We start from the raw sequence: 16,916 nt of genomic DNA on the forward strand, positions 1-16,916 counted from the left end.
CTGGTCCCAAAAAAAAAAAAAAAAAAAAAAAATGTGTACTGGCTTGGACAATGAATTGTACAACTACCTTACATCTGGTGCACCAATTGAGGAAGTGGTTTATGATTACAGGATCAGGATAGAGTAAGTGGTGCAGAAGGGAATAAGTGGGTATATGTGCTGGTGAGACTGGGGAGGTTGTCTTCTATTGCTTCAGCTTTTGCAATGAAGTTGGAAGCAGGATCGTCTGATAGCGTGAGGATGGGAGAGGAGTTGGTTGTGGCTCTGAGAAGACAGGAGTAGGAGCAAAATATTGGTGTTCCTCTTTTCCTGATCTCCTCATCCTTGTGATATTTTTTTTACATCAGTCTTAGTAGGATTTTAGAAGGGAGAAAACTGAATGCACATTAATCATCTAGAAAAGGATTATCCATTTCATATTTTGAGTTGGTGGTCTCCAAAGTGAAGTGGCAGTGTCTAAAAATTTTGAAAAATGTTACCTTTGAAATGCAAAAATAATATCATATGCAAACATAATATCATAGGACTTTTGTTCATAATAGTTTTGTTTCATCAGAGTATAATTTCTATTTATTTTTAAAATTCTTTAAATAAAGCTGTGGAGGTAGCTCAGCAGTAGAGTATCTGCCTAGCATGTTACAAGCCCGTGGAATCAATCCCCAGTTTGGTGGTGCATGCCTGTAATCCTTGTAACTCAGGGCTGAGGCAGGAGGATTGCAAGTTCAAGGCCAGCTTCAACAACTTAGTGAGACCCTAAGCAACTTACTGAGAAACTGTCTCAAAATACAAATTTTTAAAAATGGCTGGGGATGTGGCTCAATGGCTAAGCACACCTAGGTTCAATTCCCAGTACTCCCTCCAAATTAAAATAAATAAACAAACATATATGTGAGGTGCTGGGGCTGTAGCTTGCTGGCAGAGTGCTTGCCTAGAGTGTGTGAGGCACTGGATTTGATCCCCAGCACCACATAAAAATAAAAATAAATAAATAAAATAAAGGCAGTCTGTCCATCTACAATTTTTTTTTAATCATATTTTGGGGTATGTGGTCAACATTTGTTACTTGAAGAATTAAAGTACATCATCAAAAATTTGAAGGTCACTGCATTAAACTATAAATTTTTTGTGTGTGCATGTGGTACCGGGGATTGAACCTGGGGGAGTTCTACCACTAAGATAACCCAGCCCTTTCTATTTTTTTTTTTTGTTTGTTTGTTTGTTTGTTTGTTTTGAGAGAGGATCTTGCTAAGTTGCTCAGGTTGGTCTTGAACCTATGATCCTCCTGCCTCAACCTTCCCAAGTTGCTGGAATTACACAGGTATGCACCACTGTGCCTGGCTAAACTGCGAATTTTTGTAAAGATAAATTACACTGATTTCATTTGACACTTTTGATTTATAGCTACATCAGGAAAAAAGCCAGTACAGGTGATATTACTGAAATTATGCCTACAATAGGAATGAAACTAATGTACCCTGCAAGAGCTCAGTATTCATCTTGGAAAAAACTTCCACCCAAACTTTGATAAACTCAAGAAAAAGGTGTTTTTACCTCCCCCATTTAACTTTGATTCTTTTCCTGATATGCCTGGGAGGCAGCACCATACAGTGAGTTTGGGACCACATTAAATTAACAGAAACAGATTAAGTGGTCAGCTTCCATGGCAAACATAAGTTCCTTGCCTACATAAAAACTATTGAAATTTGCATACACATATATTATTATATGGACCTTCCCCTCATTGAGTGCAGCATTAATGTTGAGTGATTTATGGCATGTAAATCAATGGAAATAAAAGAACTAAAACTAAAAGAACTAATGATGAAGGAGAGGAGCATTCAAGAAAAGCTGCTGCTGATGAGTTAGTTGGTAGTTAAAAGGAGCAGTTACAAACTAGCTTTCAAACCTGAAGCTTACATACTTCATTCTTTTTGCTTTGCCCATTTTTGCTAATTGTCTATAATCCCCAAAGGATTTAAATTAATTAATCCAGTGTTAATGCAGTAATTCATAAATGGAGTTTTAATTTTAAAACATCCTTTTTATAACCTAGTGTTTCCAGCATAATAAATCCCTATGCAATTAAAACTTTGATTAAACTAAAACCTGCAAAAATACTATAATAAAAGTTTTCTGAATGGATCCCTGAACAGATTCAAAGGTTTGACCTAGAAATCTTTATAGCTTGGATGAATTAAAATATTTACTATAGGGGCTGGGATTGTGGCTAGAGCACTCGCCTAGCACTCATGAGGCACTGGGTTTGATCATCAGCACCACATAAAAATAAAATAAAGATATGTGTCCGCCTATAATTAAAAGATAATTATTTTTTAAATACTTACTATAATCTTTGCCAAGGAAAAGCAAAAACTCCCTTAATCTTTTATAATTATAAAAGAAATAAAAGTAATATATTTGCGTGAAAGAATTTCTAAATTTGTGCGAATAAGCTGTCTCTGCCAACATGCAAAGAGCTGTTAACCTAACCACCACAAGAGGGCAATAGCGCTCAACCGTCAACGGGGAACCCAGCAGCGCGCAGGAGGCATCCTTAGAGAATCATTAGAGCCCGTTGTTAAGGCATCAATCTCTGGAAAAGACAGGAAACAAGAACCACCTCCCAATGGGTTCAGAGCTTTGTCTCTGGTAACAATAAGACAGGAAATAAGCAACCGAGGCTTGTGAAAGGGAGCGACCTCTCTCCCCATCAGCATGTCCTTAAATCACCATGGAGATAGCAAAAAGCTTCATAATGGCTGTAGACAGGGATCTGTTCATTTGGATGAACACTGAGGCCGGCATGGGTGGAACAAAGCTCTTAATGCGGATTCAGGAAAGGTACAATAAAGCTGTGGGGAGCAGCAGACGCTGTTTTATCTGGAAAATCAGGACTGGTTTTAGGAGTGTCAAACGGTGAACTTTAATCATAACATTCAAACATTAAGGTGACCAAAGTAATCTTTAGAACCTGTAGCATTACCTTATAAAGTTTCCAGGAAGCTAATTAGTACAAAGAAAGATCAGTTATTACAAATGCACCCTAAATATTTCAAGTATGTATTTTGATTGGTCTAATATTGCCCATTAAATGAAATGTATCAGATATTTTTAATGTGTTTTCATGACTTGCATCTGGTTTTGTTTTTATTCATAATTGTCATTAACGTTATTGAGCTCTAATCTGGAAAAATTTTTAGTATTTGAAAAACCAAATTAAATTATTCTTTAATGTTATTTCAACTCAACATTTATTGAACACTTACAATTTAATGAGCAAATCAGTGCCTGCATGTGTGTGTGAAAAAGGAATCTTTGAAAATTAATTGAACTCACGTTTTAAAGTCAGCTTCAGATAAAAATGGAGACTTGTGAATGTTTTCCACATTTTATGTCCCTTTCTTTTCATACATTGTAACTTTTGTTGTAATAGTACCTTCATAACTATAGGAAAGCTAAACCTAATTTAGGGAAACTTGTTCTTTGTATTGGTAGAAGACAGGGAAATAAAGTGTTCTGTTTTTAAATCCTAATGGGTAATTGTCATTATTATAGATAAGTTATGAGACAGAAGACCTTATATTTAAAGCTCTTAATTAGAAGTACATTTAATGGTTTATTCAATTCAATAAGCAATTATTTATTGGTTTAGACACTGAGTTAACTACTATGAATAATGAAAATAAAACAGACCTGGGAGCGATCTTTATATATATTTTCTTATTAATCCTCATAAAAATCCTGAGGTACTACTCCAATTTTTCAGAAAAAGAAACTTAGGTTTAGAACAATTAAATGACCTGCTTAGGGTCACAGAATTAGTTGGAGTAGAATCAAAATTGAAATCCAGATTTGCTCAAGTCTAAAGCACATACTCTTTCCACTGGACCATTCTGTCTGAATATTAGTTATTGACTCCTAGAAAAAATAGTTTTTATGAATGGCAGTTTAATAATTTTCAATTTAACAACTTTAAAAATCTGTGAAGAGTAACTGTATATTTAAAAATAATTTTTAATTAGGGACTAATACCTGTGTAATTATTACAAAGCTATATTCTATACCCAACTTTAACTTCATGCCATGTTTGAGTCAGACAGTTTTAAAGATAGAAAACGTAAGAACAGTTGATGCTCTCTCTCTCTCCCAGATCTTGTTCTTTTCTCATTACACTATTATAAATTTGGTATTTATCAGTTTCATGCATGATTTCTTTTTTTCTACATCCTTGTGAACTTATAAATACTTTTTTACAGATTTTTAAACTTCTTAAATTATATACAAATGTACATAATATTCTATGACTTTTTGGGTTCAATATGTTTTTGAGATTGAGCTGTCTATTAATGTTTAATTGTTAACTGTTGCTGTGCAGTATTCCTTTGTCTGTATATATCAAAATGTATCTATCCATATTCTTGTAATTACATATTTAAATAAGATTTTGCTATGGTTTTGACTCCAAATGTATCTAATGAACTTTAATCATAGTATTGGAATTTAATCATTTTAATTATAAAATTACAAACCTAGTCACACTAACTTGGGTTTTTTTTTTTTTTTTCCTTGATGCAGGTCATTCCCGAATTGAAGTATGGAAATTTGGTAATACCGTCATTGAACTTCTGTATCACTGGATACACGTCTGTTTAGCTCTTATGCAACTAAGCAAAAAAGTTAATAATGCTATTATACCTCCATTGCCCTCCAAGTCTGACAGCAGTAGATATGCAAAAATGCCTGGGGAACCTTTGCCAAAGAAATAATGTTAATGGAAATGGTACTGGATTTAGAATATATTGGTCACTCATGTTCAGTGTAACTATAAAATATTTTCAACTGGGAAAGAAGTGCCACATAGACATATTCTGCTCCTGGACATTTACCTCAGCATTTTCTAAATCCAGAAGTACTACCTAAGGAGAAATTTTATCTAAAAAATATCCAGTTAATGTAGCCATAATCAAAAGTATTTTAGTACATCATAGAATATATTTGAAAGTTCCCTTTTCATTTGAACTTTGTGTATACCATGAAACTACTATAGATGATTGGGTGGTTACTTTTAATACGTTTTAAGGGACAACTTAGGAAAAAAATGGCAGTTTTTACATCAAAAGGGAACCAAATAAAGATTCTAAGAAATGGACTTGAAATTGTTTTTCTAATTTTTCAAAGACTCAAATTGAATGCTACCTCTTCCCCTTCCCCTTTTCTTTTTTAATGAGCAAAAATTCTTGTGGAAAAATGTTTGTCCATGACTCATGGCAAAAAAGAAAACAGCATTTCTTTTTAAATGACATAAACCTCTCAAGTTTGAGAACTACAAAAAGAATTAGTATTTGCTTACAGCTTGTTATTAAAGCAAACTTTACTGCTATGCTGTGAGATTTCATCTTTGCAATAAGATATCTGATGAAAGTTTCCATTTTTAATAAAATTTTGGGAAATTAAATTTTATTTTCTTTATTAGGTTGACAAAATGTAATATGTTCTAAACATCTTATAATTGGAGATTGGAGGTCTCTTTTTAACCTTTTCTGATAAGATGGCAGTGTTATTACCAGTTCTCATCTCTTGGATGATCTCATGCCCTGTTTTAACCTGTGAGCCTATTTCATATTTGGAGGAGGGCATTTTGGGAGATTTGCAACATTTCTAGGAACAGTGTTCTTGAAGATATTAAACTGATAGCACACATCCAGATGGTTTCAGAACAAGCTTATTAAGAGTTCACTGTGAATACAAATGGCATTTTAGGCAGTGAGGAAGGGAAGATTTTACAGAATACTGTTTTTAACCATTATCATGGTAACTAACTAAATGACCTCTGGCTTAATGGTAACAAATATCAAAAATTTTGGTGCATGAACCTGTTTGAAGTATTTTCACATATTAGCTCACTTGATCCTCTCAATCTGTAAAGTAGGTATCATGATATTATCTCCAACTTATAAATGAGAAAACAGGCTCAAAGAATGAGTTGCCCAGTTCTCAACAGCTAGTATTCTTAGAAGTGGGTGAAGAAGCTAATAAGAGCCAGGACATTGGTGTATGCCCCAAATCCCAGCAACTTGGGAAACTGAGGCTAGCCTCAGCAACTTAACCAGTTCCTGTCTCAAATATTTAAAAAAGTAAAATGAGCTGGGGATGTGGCTCAGTGTTTAAGTGCCCCTGGGTTCAATGCCTGCTCAAAAAAAAAAAAAGGATTTTTAGTTCATCGTCTTTCCTAGCACCTCAGACATTTTATTAACATTTTCCAAATTTCTTATTAAGCTGACAATTATACTATCAGTCTTTTAGAAAATACTTTAAAAATTAGGTAACCAAGGTAGGCTTATGGCTCAGTGGTAGAGTGCTCGCCTAGCATGTGGGAGGCTCTGGGTTTGATCCTTAGCACCACATAAAAATAAAGGTATTGTGTCCAACTACAAATAAAAAATAAATATTTTTAAAAATATTTATTTAACTATCATTCAAGTAAAGTACTATTCTTTAACACTAAGAGCTGATTTTTTTTTTTAGTTGTTGATGGACCTTTTATTTATTTTTATATGTGGTGATGAGACTTGAACCCAGTGCTTCACACATGCTAGGCAAGCGCTTTTCCACTGAGTTACAATCCCAGCCCAGAGAGCTGATTTTTTTTTAATTGAGAAGAATGTTAGTTATACTTGATAAAAATTTCAATGTAGATTATATCTAAATCCATTTATTACACTGGTCATAGCTTTATCAGTTTCTTATATTTGCATATATTTCAAAATTTTGACTAGGTTAATTGGATTTTTATGATTTTATTCTTGTAATTTATATTAATAACACATAAATGGTTAATGGATGGACAGGCATCAGCAACTATTGTGTGGAAAAAAGTATTTTCTATATTATCCAACTTACCAATGATTGTTCATAAGCTGATTAAAAATTTCATCTTGGACCCAAGTTTACACAATAAATAAATCTAACTTTTGCAATCACCATTATATCTTTAAAAAACAAGCAAACAATCAATGTCACGTTTCTTCAACCTTTAAAACACTTTCCCAAGTTGCTTGTTGGGATTAGAAGCACAGAGCTGACAAAGAAATATGGATAAAAATTTCTGTGAAACTGTCCATCATTAATGTTTTTCTGATGGACAGGACTTATACTGATGTATAATGGGAAAAATACCCTTGTTTATTTCTTCAATTTCTTACCCCTTAAATGTCCACATTAATAAATCTTATCATTTGTGTAAAACATCTTAACACATTTATGAAATGTTCATGGCAAAGGGCAGATCAAGAGCCAAGGACTTGGCAAGCTGGGAAACGCTACATAATCCTCTCTTTCTATGATTATTGACCTAGACACAAGTACATATATCTGGAAACAAAAGACAGAACCTTGCAGTATTTCCACAGTGATAATAATTAGCTTCCCCTGCAAGTAAAAGTAGCCACGTGGCCTTAGTCACAAAGAAAAAGGCAGGTAGCTCCTGGAATGCCAGCAGCTGTCCCTGGCTCTGTCTCCCATTGTGGCAGAGGTGGTCATCTCCACTGCCATGCTGCTCTGGGGTCACACAGAAGGCCATCTGGTGGCTTATATTTCTGCAGCACGGTTTGCTCCAGTATTTACAATGCATTTCAGTGAGTCACTTGTTCCACTGAACATTCCCATCAGATGACACCCAGGGCATCAGTAGATCATCACTTTTGAGATCCAGTGCTCACTAACTCTCCTGGTATTGGCCAGTTTGCCCTACCACTGAAATCACTGGTCTTATTGGGTTTCCTTGTCTTGAGTTTTCTTGTTTTTATAATTTGGGGGAACAAACCCCCACCCCCCATTGCTGCAGGTTAATTGGATTTTGTACTGGCTCTTCCCCCAGAGAACATCAGTAAAATGACACTGTGTAGTATGAGCTCTCCAGATCACTTTCTTTTATACTCATGGCTTTCTATGGCCAAGGAAGAACAACAACTCTTTTTTTCAGTACTAGGAATTAAATCCAGGGAGTGCTCCACCACAGAACTATATCCTCAGCCCTTTAGTCATTTTGAAACAGGGCCTCACTAAATTGCTGAGGTTCCTGAGTGGCTGTTCATTACAGTATCCCTAAGGCAATGGGAGAATACACTCAATACAGCAATTCAAAAATTCACATTATCCAGAATATTGGGCTCCCTAATGAGTAATTTTGTATAATCAGTTCTCCATTCTTTTCAAGTAAGAGGTAGACAGTCCTGTCAGGGGCTTTTTTTTTTTTTTTTTACTCTTTATTGATTCTTTTTATTTTAAGCAAAGTAACACATGTTCACAGTTTAAAGAGGCATCCTATTAGGCAAAGATCTGTTGAGACCAGAGCATTTCCTAGTCCCACCTCATTCCTATTTTCTTTTCTTCTAAGTTCAACTACTTTCAATTCTTTTAGCTTAGGTGTTAGTAAATAGCCAAATCTGGCCAGCTGCCTGTTAGGCAAATAAAGTTCTATTGGAATAGCCTTGCCCATATTGTCTATAGCTACTTTCCTACTTTAAGGACAGATTTGAGCAGTTTACAAGACCATATGACCCACAAAGCCCTAGATATTTATTATCTGACTACATGCAGAAAGTTTGCCAACCCCTATTTGGGCTGTAGTTTTGATATTGACCTCCATATTGCTAAATAACATGCTGTGTGGCTATTGTTGTCCCATCAAATTAGGAAATATTTATTAGCCTCCCAGTATGCAATATAAAGATTTAGCTCCTTTCTTAGTGTTTTCCTATTAGCATACGTGCACACACATAACTTCCCTTCATTTTTCCATTATTACATTGTCATTTAAGTTAAAACAGATCAATATCAGTATTTACATTAACATGATTATATAAGCTATTTAGGGTTAAGCCATAGAGTAAATCGCAATAATTTTTCACTCCTGTACATCTTTTCACTTTTCCTGGAGTTAAGATCAAAAGAAAATTGGAGCAGCTAAAATAATACCACAAAAGTAGATTTCAGAGCAAAGAATATTAATATGATAAAGAAGATTATTTCATAATGAAAAGGGTCAATTAATTAAGAAGACATGACAATCTTAAGCATTGATACATCTAGTAATGGAGCTTCAAAATACAAAAACTGATAGAACTTCAAGTCTATGGAAATAAAGCAGATTAGTGGTTGCTTAGGGTTGAAGGGTTTGGGGGGAAATGTAAGTGACCAGCAGGCACATGTTTGCTTTTGGGGGGTACTGAAAGTATTCTAAAATTGATTGTGGTGATGTCAGTACAAGTCCTTGAATATGTGCCATTGATTTGTACATTTTAAATGGGTAAACTGTATGTGAATTATATCTCAGTAAAGTTGCTTTTAAAGAAGATTTAAAGAGTCAGTGTGGTGATTCACACTTAAAATCCCAGGGACTTGGGAGGCTGAGGTGGGAAGACTGAATCTAAGTTCAAGGCCAGCCTCAGCAACTTAGCAAGACATTGTTCCAAAATAAAAAATAAAAAGGCCTGGAGATAAAACTCAGTAGTACTGGGTTCAATTCCCAGTAAAATTAAATAATTGACTGTTTTTTAAAAATAATAACAATTTATTTTGCAATTCATAACAAAAGAAAATATGGAATAATAGCACAAAGGAGCCATAAATAAATAAATAAATTTTGGGGGGCGGGTATTGGGGATTGAACCAGAGGGGCCTTACCACTGAGCTACATCCCCAACCCTTTTTATTTTTTGAGACAGGGTCTTGCTAAATTGCTGAGGCTGGCCTCAAACTCGATCTTCCTGCCTCAGCCTCCTGAGTCACATGTTCCACTGGGTCCACTAGAAGTATATATTTTTGTAAGCTTCTTACACAGTACATAAAGTGATTTTTCTTTACTTTTTTTTTTTTTTTTTTGGTGCTGGTTATGGAACTCAGAGGCTCCCCAACATGCTAGGCAAGTGCTGTACCACTGAGCTACATCCTCTAAAGCAGCATGTTCTTACTTGAAGGTAGACTATGACAAATTTGAGATGTCTCTTAGAAGCCCTTAAACAACACTTTATAAAAATGACAAGCAAAGAATTATGTCTAATAAACCAACAAAGGAAATTGGATCCTAAACTGAATCATAAAAAATTCTCTATTAAGCCAAAAAGAAGGCCAAAAATAGAGGAGAGCGGAGGATAGAAAAGAAAAAAGATAGGAAAAATAAAATACAAATAATAGCAACCATACTTATAATCACTTCAATGAAAATGTTTTAAACACTTTTTTTGGGGGGCTGGGGTAATAAAAATGGGGGTTGAACCCAGAAGCTCTTTACCACTGTCCAGATCCCTAACCCCTTTGTATTATTTTGAGACAGGTCTAGCAAAATTGCAGAGGCTGGCCTCAAATTTGTGATTCTCCTGCCTCAGTCTCCCTAGTCCCTGAGATTACAGTGTCCACCACTGTGCCTGGAAACACCTTTTAAAAGGAAGAAACTATCAGAATGGATTAAAAAAGGGAAGGCTCAACTATATCCTAACAACAAGAGATCCAATTTTAATATAAGTACCATATAAACAGATTAAAATAAAATTTCAATACAAGTACCATATAAATAATAGGTTAAAAGTAAAAGGATGGAAAACAATATGGCATTTTAATTTTAATCAAAAGAAAGCTAGTGGGCGTAGGGATATGGCTCAAAGGTAGAGTGCTTGCCTAGAATGCATGAGGCCCTGGATTTGATCCCCAGCACAGCAAAATATAATAAAAATAATTTAAAAAGAAAGCTAGCAAGCCAAGTGCAGTGCCACACGCCTATAATCCCAGTGATTAAGGAGGCTGAGGTAGGAGAATCAAGAGTTTGAGGCCAGTCTCAGCAATTTAGCAAGGTCCGCAAAAAACATGGTGAAAAAAAAATTAAAACCAAAAACATGGTGAGACCCCATCTCAAAATATAGACAGAGGAGGCTGGGGTTGAGGCTCAGTGGTACAACGCTCACCTAGCTCGTGCAAGGCCCTGGATTCGACCCTCAGCACCATATAAAAAATAAATAAAATAAATCAAGGTATTGCGTCCAACTACAACTAAAAAAATAATATATATATATATATATATATATATATATATATATATATATATATATATATAGAAAGGGGTGGGAATGTAGCTCAATGGTAAAGCACCCTTGGGTTCAATCACCAGTCAAAAGAAAATAAAAAGGAAAGAAAGAAAAGCTAGTTATATATCAAAGCAGACTTGAGAGGAATGAATAAAAACTTTCTTTTTCCCCCAATGACAGGGAGGGAATCCAGGACCTCAGGCATGCTAAGAAAGCACTTTGCCACTGAGTTACAATCTAGCCCTGAGGGTCACTTAGTAAAATTTAACACAAGAGGACATCACAATATTAACCTAACTTGAAAATATATGAACCAAAAACTGACAGAATTAAAAGAGGAAGCATACAAATCCATGATTGGAGATTTCAAAATCAATCTTTCTGTAATTGAAATCTATCTCTTCGGCTGCTCTTAAACTAGTTTGGAAAAAGCCAGAAGTGCGTGGATACAGATGGATTGTGGAGGTTGTTTTCTTGACTCCTATTAGATCACGAAGCTAATTTAGCCTTTTTAAAATTTTTAGCAGACATGAACTGAGCTTTCCATTAATATAGATGTATGTGTATAGTTTTTTTTTTTAATGTTACTTTCATTTCACCATCCGAAGCATGTCTAAACTTTTCATTTATTTCTATTCCTTGACAAACAAAACAAAAAGTATCATGTGATCTTGATGCCTACACCCAGTGGCACCACAAACAATACTGTTATCAGCATACATATTTTAATTTTCTGCCTAATTATCCTGAGCCAGTTATATTTAAATCTTAACACTCAGAAAGGGGAAAAAAAAAACACCAACCAAAACACACACACACACACACACGGGCTAGAGTAGCGTTTTTCAAATTCGAGGTTTAGAATTACCCAGCGCTCTCATGAAAATTTGGATGCTTAGCTCCACCCCAGAGTTTCTGATTCACTGTTTGGGATGGGAACAGAGAATTGTAATTCTAACAATATCTTTGGAAATGCTGATACTGCTGGTTCCATGATCACGCTGAGAATCACTGGGCTAGAATTTTGTCCTTCCTTTCTTCCCACTGATTTCGAGGCAGCCGTCAGCCCCAGAAGGAAACAGGCAGTTTTGAGTCCAGTTCCCAGGAATGCGAAAGTGACTCAATAGACTCAACCGCAAAGCCGTTTCCGGGCGGCCCAAAACCGCGCGAGAGTTTACGTGACGGCGTCGGCGTCAGCGTCACGTCGTCGCCGGCCACGTTCAGCGGAGACAGGAGCAAGATGGCGATTCCGGGCAGGCAGTGAGTGATCCGGGAGTTAGGGTCAGGCTGGGGAATGAAAAGCTACGGCGACTTTGTCTTTGGCTGAGGAGTTAAAGTGCGCTGGAAGTGAAGGGGCCGTGTCATCAGGGATAGAGACGGGGGAAAGCGAGAAATCCTCTGCAACCTAGATTCCCCACCCCCATACATTTTGCAGGATGGAAGCCCGAAGTTTGAGGGAGAAACTTGTGAGGAAATAAAGGAAGTTAGGCTGAGGGGCAGAGAGCGAGACTTTTCTATTTTCCAAAAGCTCGGTCTGAGGCCCCTCAGTCTTGCTTCCTACCCCGCGCTTGAGTTTCTCCCCGGTTGGATGCTCTCTCAGGAGCACTAAGAAGAGACAATTCCTGGTTTCCTTAGAGGGCCTTGTTCTCCTTGGCAGAAGCTCAAGTCCTGATTCCCGCCCTCCCTTCTTGTTTTAGGAATGTTGTGCTGAGAAGCCACAGAAAAGGGTAGGCATATAGGGAATTGGTGTATACATTGCCGCATAAGAGAAATATTGTACGTACTTAAAAGTTTTTACCTTTGATCTGTAATCCTTAACTTTCGATGCGGTTTCCGTGATCTCCGCATCTTAGAGGCCAACACGTGAGAAACTAAATGAGTTGAATCTGATGGGGTGGTTCTCTTAGGTGCTCCAAGACAAAGCAAGTGAGCTTAATAAACTGTAATGGGAACTTGGCTCGTGGCTATTTGGATTTCTTAGTTAAATAATTTTTAAATTTTTTCGTGCGTTACATTATTTAATAACTTCTTAAAAGCTGTTGAAGTACGCAGGAGAAAAAAAGTCTGGTTGTTTTCTTGACTCCTGTTAGATCTCGAGGCTAATTTAGCTTTTTTTTATTTTTAGCAGACATGAACTGAGCTTTCCACTAATATATATATGTGTGTGTGTATAGGTTTTTTTTTTTTTTATGTTACTTTCACTTCACCATCTGAAGCATTTCTGATCTTTTCATTTATTTCTCTTCCTTGACAAAAATGATATTTGACTTTGGCCCTAGTCTACAGATAATTGGAATAGAAATTGTAAAATCGTAATGCATATTGGAATTTTGAGGTTACTGAAAATCAAAAAGTGTGTTTGTTTTTGTAGACCGTTTGACATATTTTGACCTGATAACTTCATCTGGAAGAGGTAGTGGATGTATTATTTTTTGACATTTAAAGATAATGGTGTAATTTCTATTTCAAAAAAAAAAAATGCAGGTATGGGCTTATTTTGCCAAAGAAAACACAGCAGTTGCGCCCTGTTTTGCAAAAACCTTCAGTGTTTGGGAATGATTCTGATGATGATGATGAGGTAAGGGAACCTATGTTTTACTCCTATATCGGAAATAGAAATTTTATAAAATCTTAACTTGTGATATAGATGTTTTTGCGTTTGTTATTTGTGAATAGTATTTTAGAATATAATTTACAGAATTCTCAAAAGGAATGTTTAAAGGGAAAAGCTCCACTCATTTTTCTTTATAACCTAATAGGTTTTTTTTTTCTTTATAACCTAAAGCTGTGAACTTCATTTGCTCTAAGATTTAATACAAAATTTTTTTTCTGATAACTAAAATTGAGGTAACAAATTTATTGCTATTAAAATCCCTAGGAGCTGGGTGCAGAGGCATTTACTTATAATCCAAGCTACTGGGGAAGCTGAGGCAGGAGGCTTGCAAGTTTGAAGCTAGCCTGGGCAACTTAGACTCTGTCTCAAAATTAAAAAAAAAAAAAAAAAAAAAAGAAGGTGGTACTGGGGCTGTAGCTCAGTGGTAGGTAGAATGCTTCCTTAGCTTAGCATGCAGGTGGTGACCCCAGGTTCAATCCCTAGTAATGGCAGGGCATGCAGCCTAGGAGTGAGTTGTTAACATGTTACCATTTCTTGGAAAGTTTATTAGCAAAGTCATTTTTAATTTGTTAACCATCCTCTAGCTAGCATGACTGAGTAACAGTTCTTTCTGGTATTACTTTTGTGGTTATTTCTTCAGTGTCTGCTAAAGCTAATTGCACAGTTAAAATTACAGTAGTGAATACAGTTATTGTTGATGTACTACAATAATAATACCATATGAAAATTTTCTGTTGTAGCATCCATAACAATATTTTTTTGAGAAACCTAGTTTTTAGCAGAAACAGCTATATGTCTGTTTTTCCTAATACTGTATTTTTTATATTTCTTAAAACCTTTGCATCAGTTCATCTGGTACCCCTTTTGCTCTGGCAGAAAAATAGCTTCTCTTTCAGTTTTTACTAACTATAGTAGTATAGATAGATATTTGATATTTTCTTCTTTTGAAGAAATTGGCTATATTTGAATCGTACTTTTTAAAATTGAGGTTGAACTTACACGTAATAAAAATCTGTAGATTTTAAATATATAGGTAAATGATTTTGATAAATGTTTTTGCCCTAATCAAGATGTAGAGCTTCTTGTTTGTACATAATTCCATGCCCCCGCTTCAGTGAATTTACCTTCCCACATTTTGCCCCAGGAAACTGCTTATGAGTTCTATCACTAGTTTTCCCTGTTGGAGAATCTCATATAAAGGAAATCATTGGATTGGTACCCTTTTTATGTCTGGTTTCTTTTTCCTAAGTATGTCAGTGAGATTATCCATGCAATCATAGAATCACATTTTACTGAAAATGGATTTTTTCCCTTTAATAGTTATGTAAGTTTTTCTTCTATTTTTCTGTTTTTATTTCCTCATACACTTTAAGAATAGTTGAGTATAAGAAATGAGTCAAGATTTCTAGTTGAATCTGTGTAGGTAGCTAGATTATTTTCAAATAGCATATTTAGAAAGTTATTAATTACAACTTGAATTTTTTGTTTCTAGATACTTTGTTGTTTCAATAAATATTTAATATAGGTTAAGAATTGATTAGTTTTGTAGTTGTAGCCTGTGTGCTTTATTCTTTGTGACACCTTTATAACTTTTTTTTTGGAGGAGGTTAATATACACTGGCTTAGAATTTTTTGACTTTATGAATCGTAAATTCAGAAGCAACAAACATTCAGTAGAAATCATACATTGAAGTGTGATCTTTTCCTTGGGCCAGCTGTACAGTGCTTTCTTGTGTGATGGTGGGCAAAGATATTAATCCAAGGGTGTCAGTCAACTATACTATCATGAGAGTAAACAACCCATCTACAGTATACTGTGTTACTGAGCTATGATGTTCAAGTTAGGTGTATTAAATATATTTTTGACTTAAGATTTATTTTCAGCTTATGGATTTATCAGGATAACCACACTATAAATTGTGGCTCATCTGCATAGTGTTGTGTTTAGCCAATTTGTAGTTTAATAAGAAACACATTTTGGGGCTGGGGTTGTGGCTCAGCGGTAGAGCATTCTCCTAGCACGTTCGATCCTCAGCACCACATAAAAACAAATAAACAAAATAAAGGTATTGTGTATAACTAAAAAAAATAAAATATTTTTTAAAAAATAAGAAAGACATTTTATCCTTTATTGTATTTTTTATCTTTATACAAGATTTTTCTGGTCTTTTTCCCCCTTTAAAATATCATCAAGCCTGGCGTAGTTGTGCACACCTTAATCCCAGTGTCTTGGGAGGCTGAGGCTGGAGGATCAAAAGACTTCAAAGCCAGCTTCAGCAATTTAGTGAGGCCTTAAGCAACTTAGCTTTGACCTTGTCTCAAAAGCAAAACATTAAAAGGGCTGGGGATGTGGCTCAGTGGTTAAGTTCCCCTGAGTTCAATTTATGCCTCCAACCCCTGAAAAAATCATTGAGATAAAATCCACAAACCATATACTTCACCCTTGTAATTCTGCAATTCACTGGTGTTTAAAAGTTGTACAACCACCACCATCTAATTTTGGAACATACTTCATCACCCAGAAATAAACTTGGACCCATTGAGATCACTCCTCATTCTCCCTACCCCCAAACCCTGGCCACTACTAATCAACTTTCTATGTCCATGGATTTGCCTATTCTGGAAATTTCATATAAATGTGATTATGCACCTTTTGTGGCCAGCTTCTTCCACTTAGCATAATGTTTTCAAAGTTGTACCATGTATCACAACTTTATTTCTTTTCCTCTTCTTTACTCTCCCCACCCCCCCACCCCCGTGGTGGGCGTGGAAGCCAGGGACTCATGCAGGCAACTTTTTTTTTTTTTTAATTACTGAATAATGCTCCACTGTATGTATATACCACAATTTTTTAATCCATTCAGCAGTTGGTGGACATGTGAATTGTTTCCAGTAGCTGGGTATTATAAATAAATAACATTTGCTATATATATTTGTATAGCAGTTTGTATATAGGTTTTTGGGTGGACATGTGTTTTTCTTTATATCGTGTAATCAGGTATGTATGTGGAATTGTTAATTTATATGATAACCATTTTATCTTTAAAGAATTGCCAGACTGTTTTCCGAAGTAGCTACACCATTCACTTTTCCATCAAGCAGCATTGAGGGTTCCAGCATTTTCACATCCTCCCCAACCCTTTTTTTTTCTTTTTAAATAACCTTCTAGTGGCTGTAAAATGGTATCTCATTATGGTTTCAATTTCCTTTTTCCTGATGAAATT

General features: G+C 35.5%; 2 protein-coding genes across 3 annotated transcripts in view; both read left to right on the plus strand.

The window, feature by feature from the left end:
* Positions 1 to 4,766, plus strand: part of Efcab5 (EF-hand calcium binding domain 5) — a 132,069-nt gene extending 127,303 nt beyond the window's left edge. The window contains exon 25 of the mRNA XM_076871378.1: positions 4,576 to 4,766. Coding sequence (XP_076727493.1) covers positions 4,576 to 4,766 — 191 coding nt within the window. The remainder of the gene's footprint in view (positions 1 to 4,575) is intronic.
* Positions 4,767 to 12,295: 7,529 nt separating this feature from the next.
* Positions 12,296 to 16,916, plus strand: part of Nsrp1 (nuclear speckle splicing regulatory protein 1) — a 43,477-nt gene continuing 38,856 nt past the window's right edge. Inside the window, exons 1-2 of one of the 2 annotated variants that reach the window (XM_076869781.1) lie at positions 12,296 to 12,338; positions 13,563 to 13,656. In XM_076869781.1, coding sequence (XP_076725896.1) covers positions 12,319 to 12,338; positions 13,563 to 13,656 — 114 coding nt within the window. In that variant the 5' untranslated portion in view covers positions 12,296 to 12,318. The remainder of the gene's footprint in view (positions 12,339 to 13,562; positions 13,657 to 16,916) is intronic. The other variant, XM_076869783.1, reaches the window with a different exon arrangement.

The sequence above is a fragment of the Callospermophilus lateralis genome, chromosome 11, assembly GCF_048772815.1.
Source record: "Callospermophilus lateralis isolate mCalLat2 chromosome 11, mCalLat2.hap1, whole genome shotgun sequence".
Taxonomy (NCBI): Eukaryota; Metazoa; Chordata; class Mammalia; order Rodentia; family Sciuridae; genus Callospermophilus; species Callospermophilus lateralis.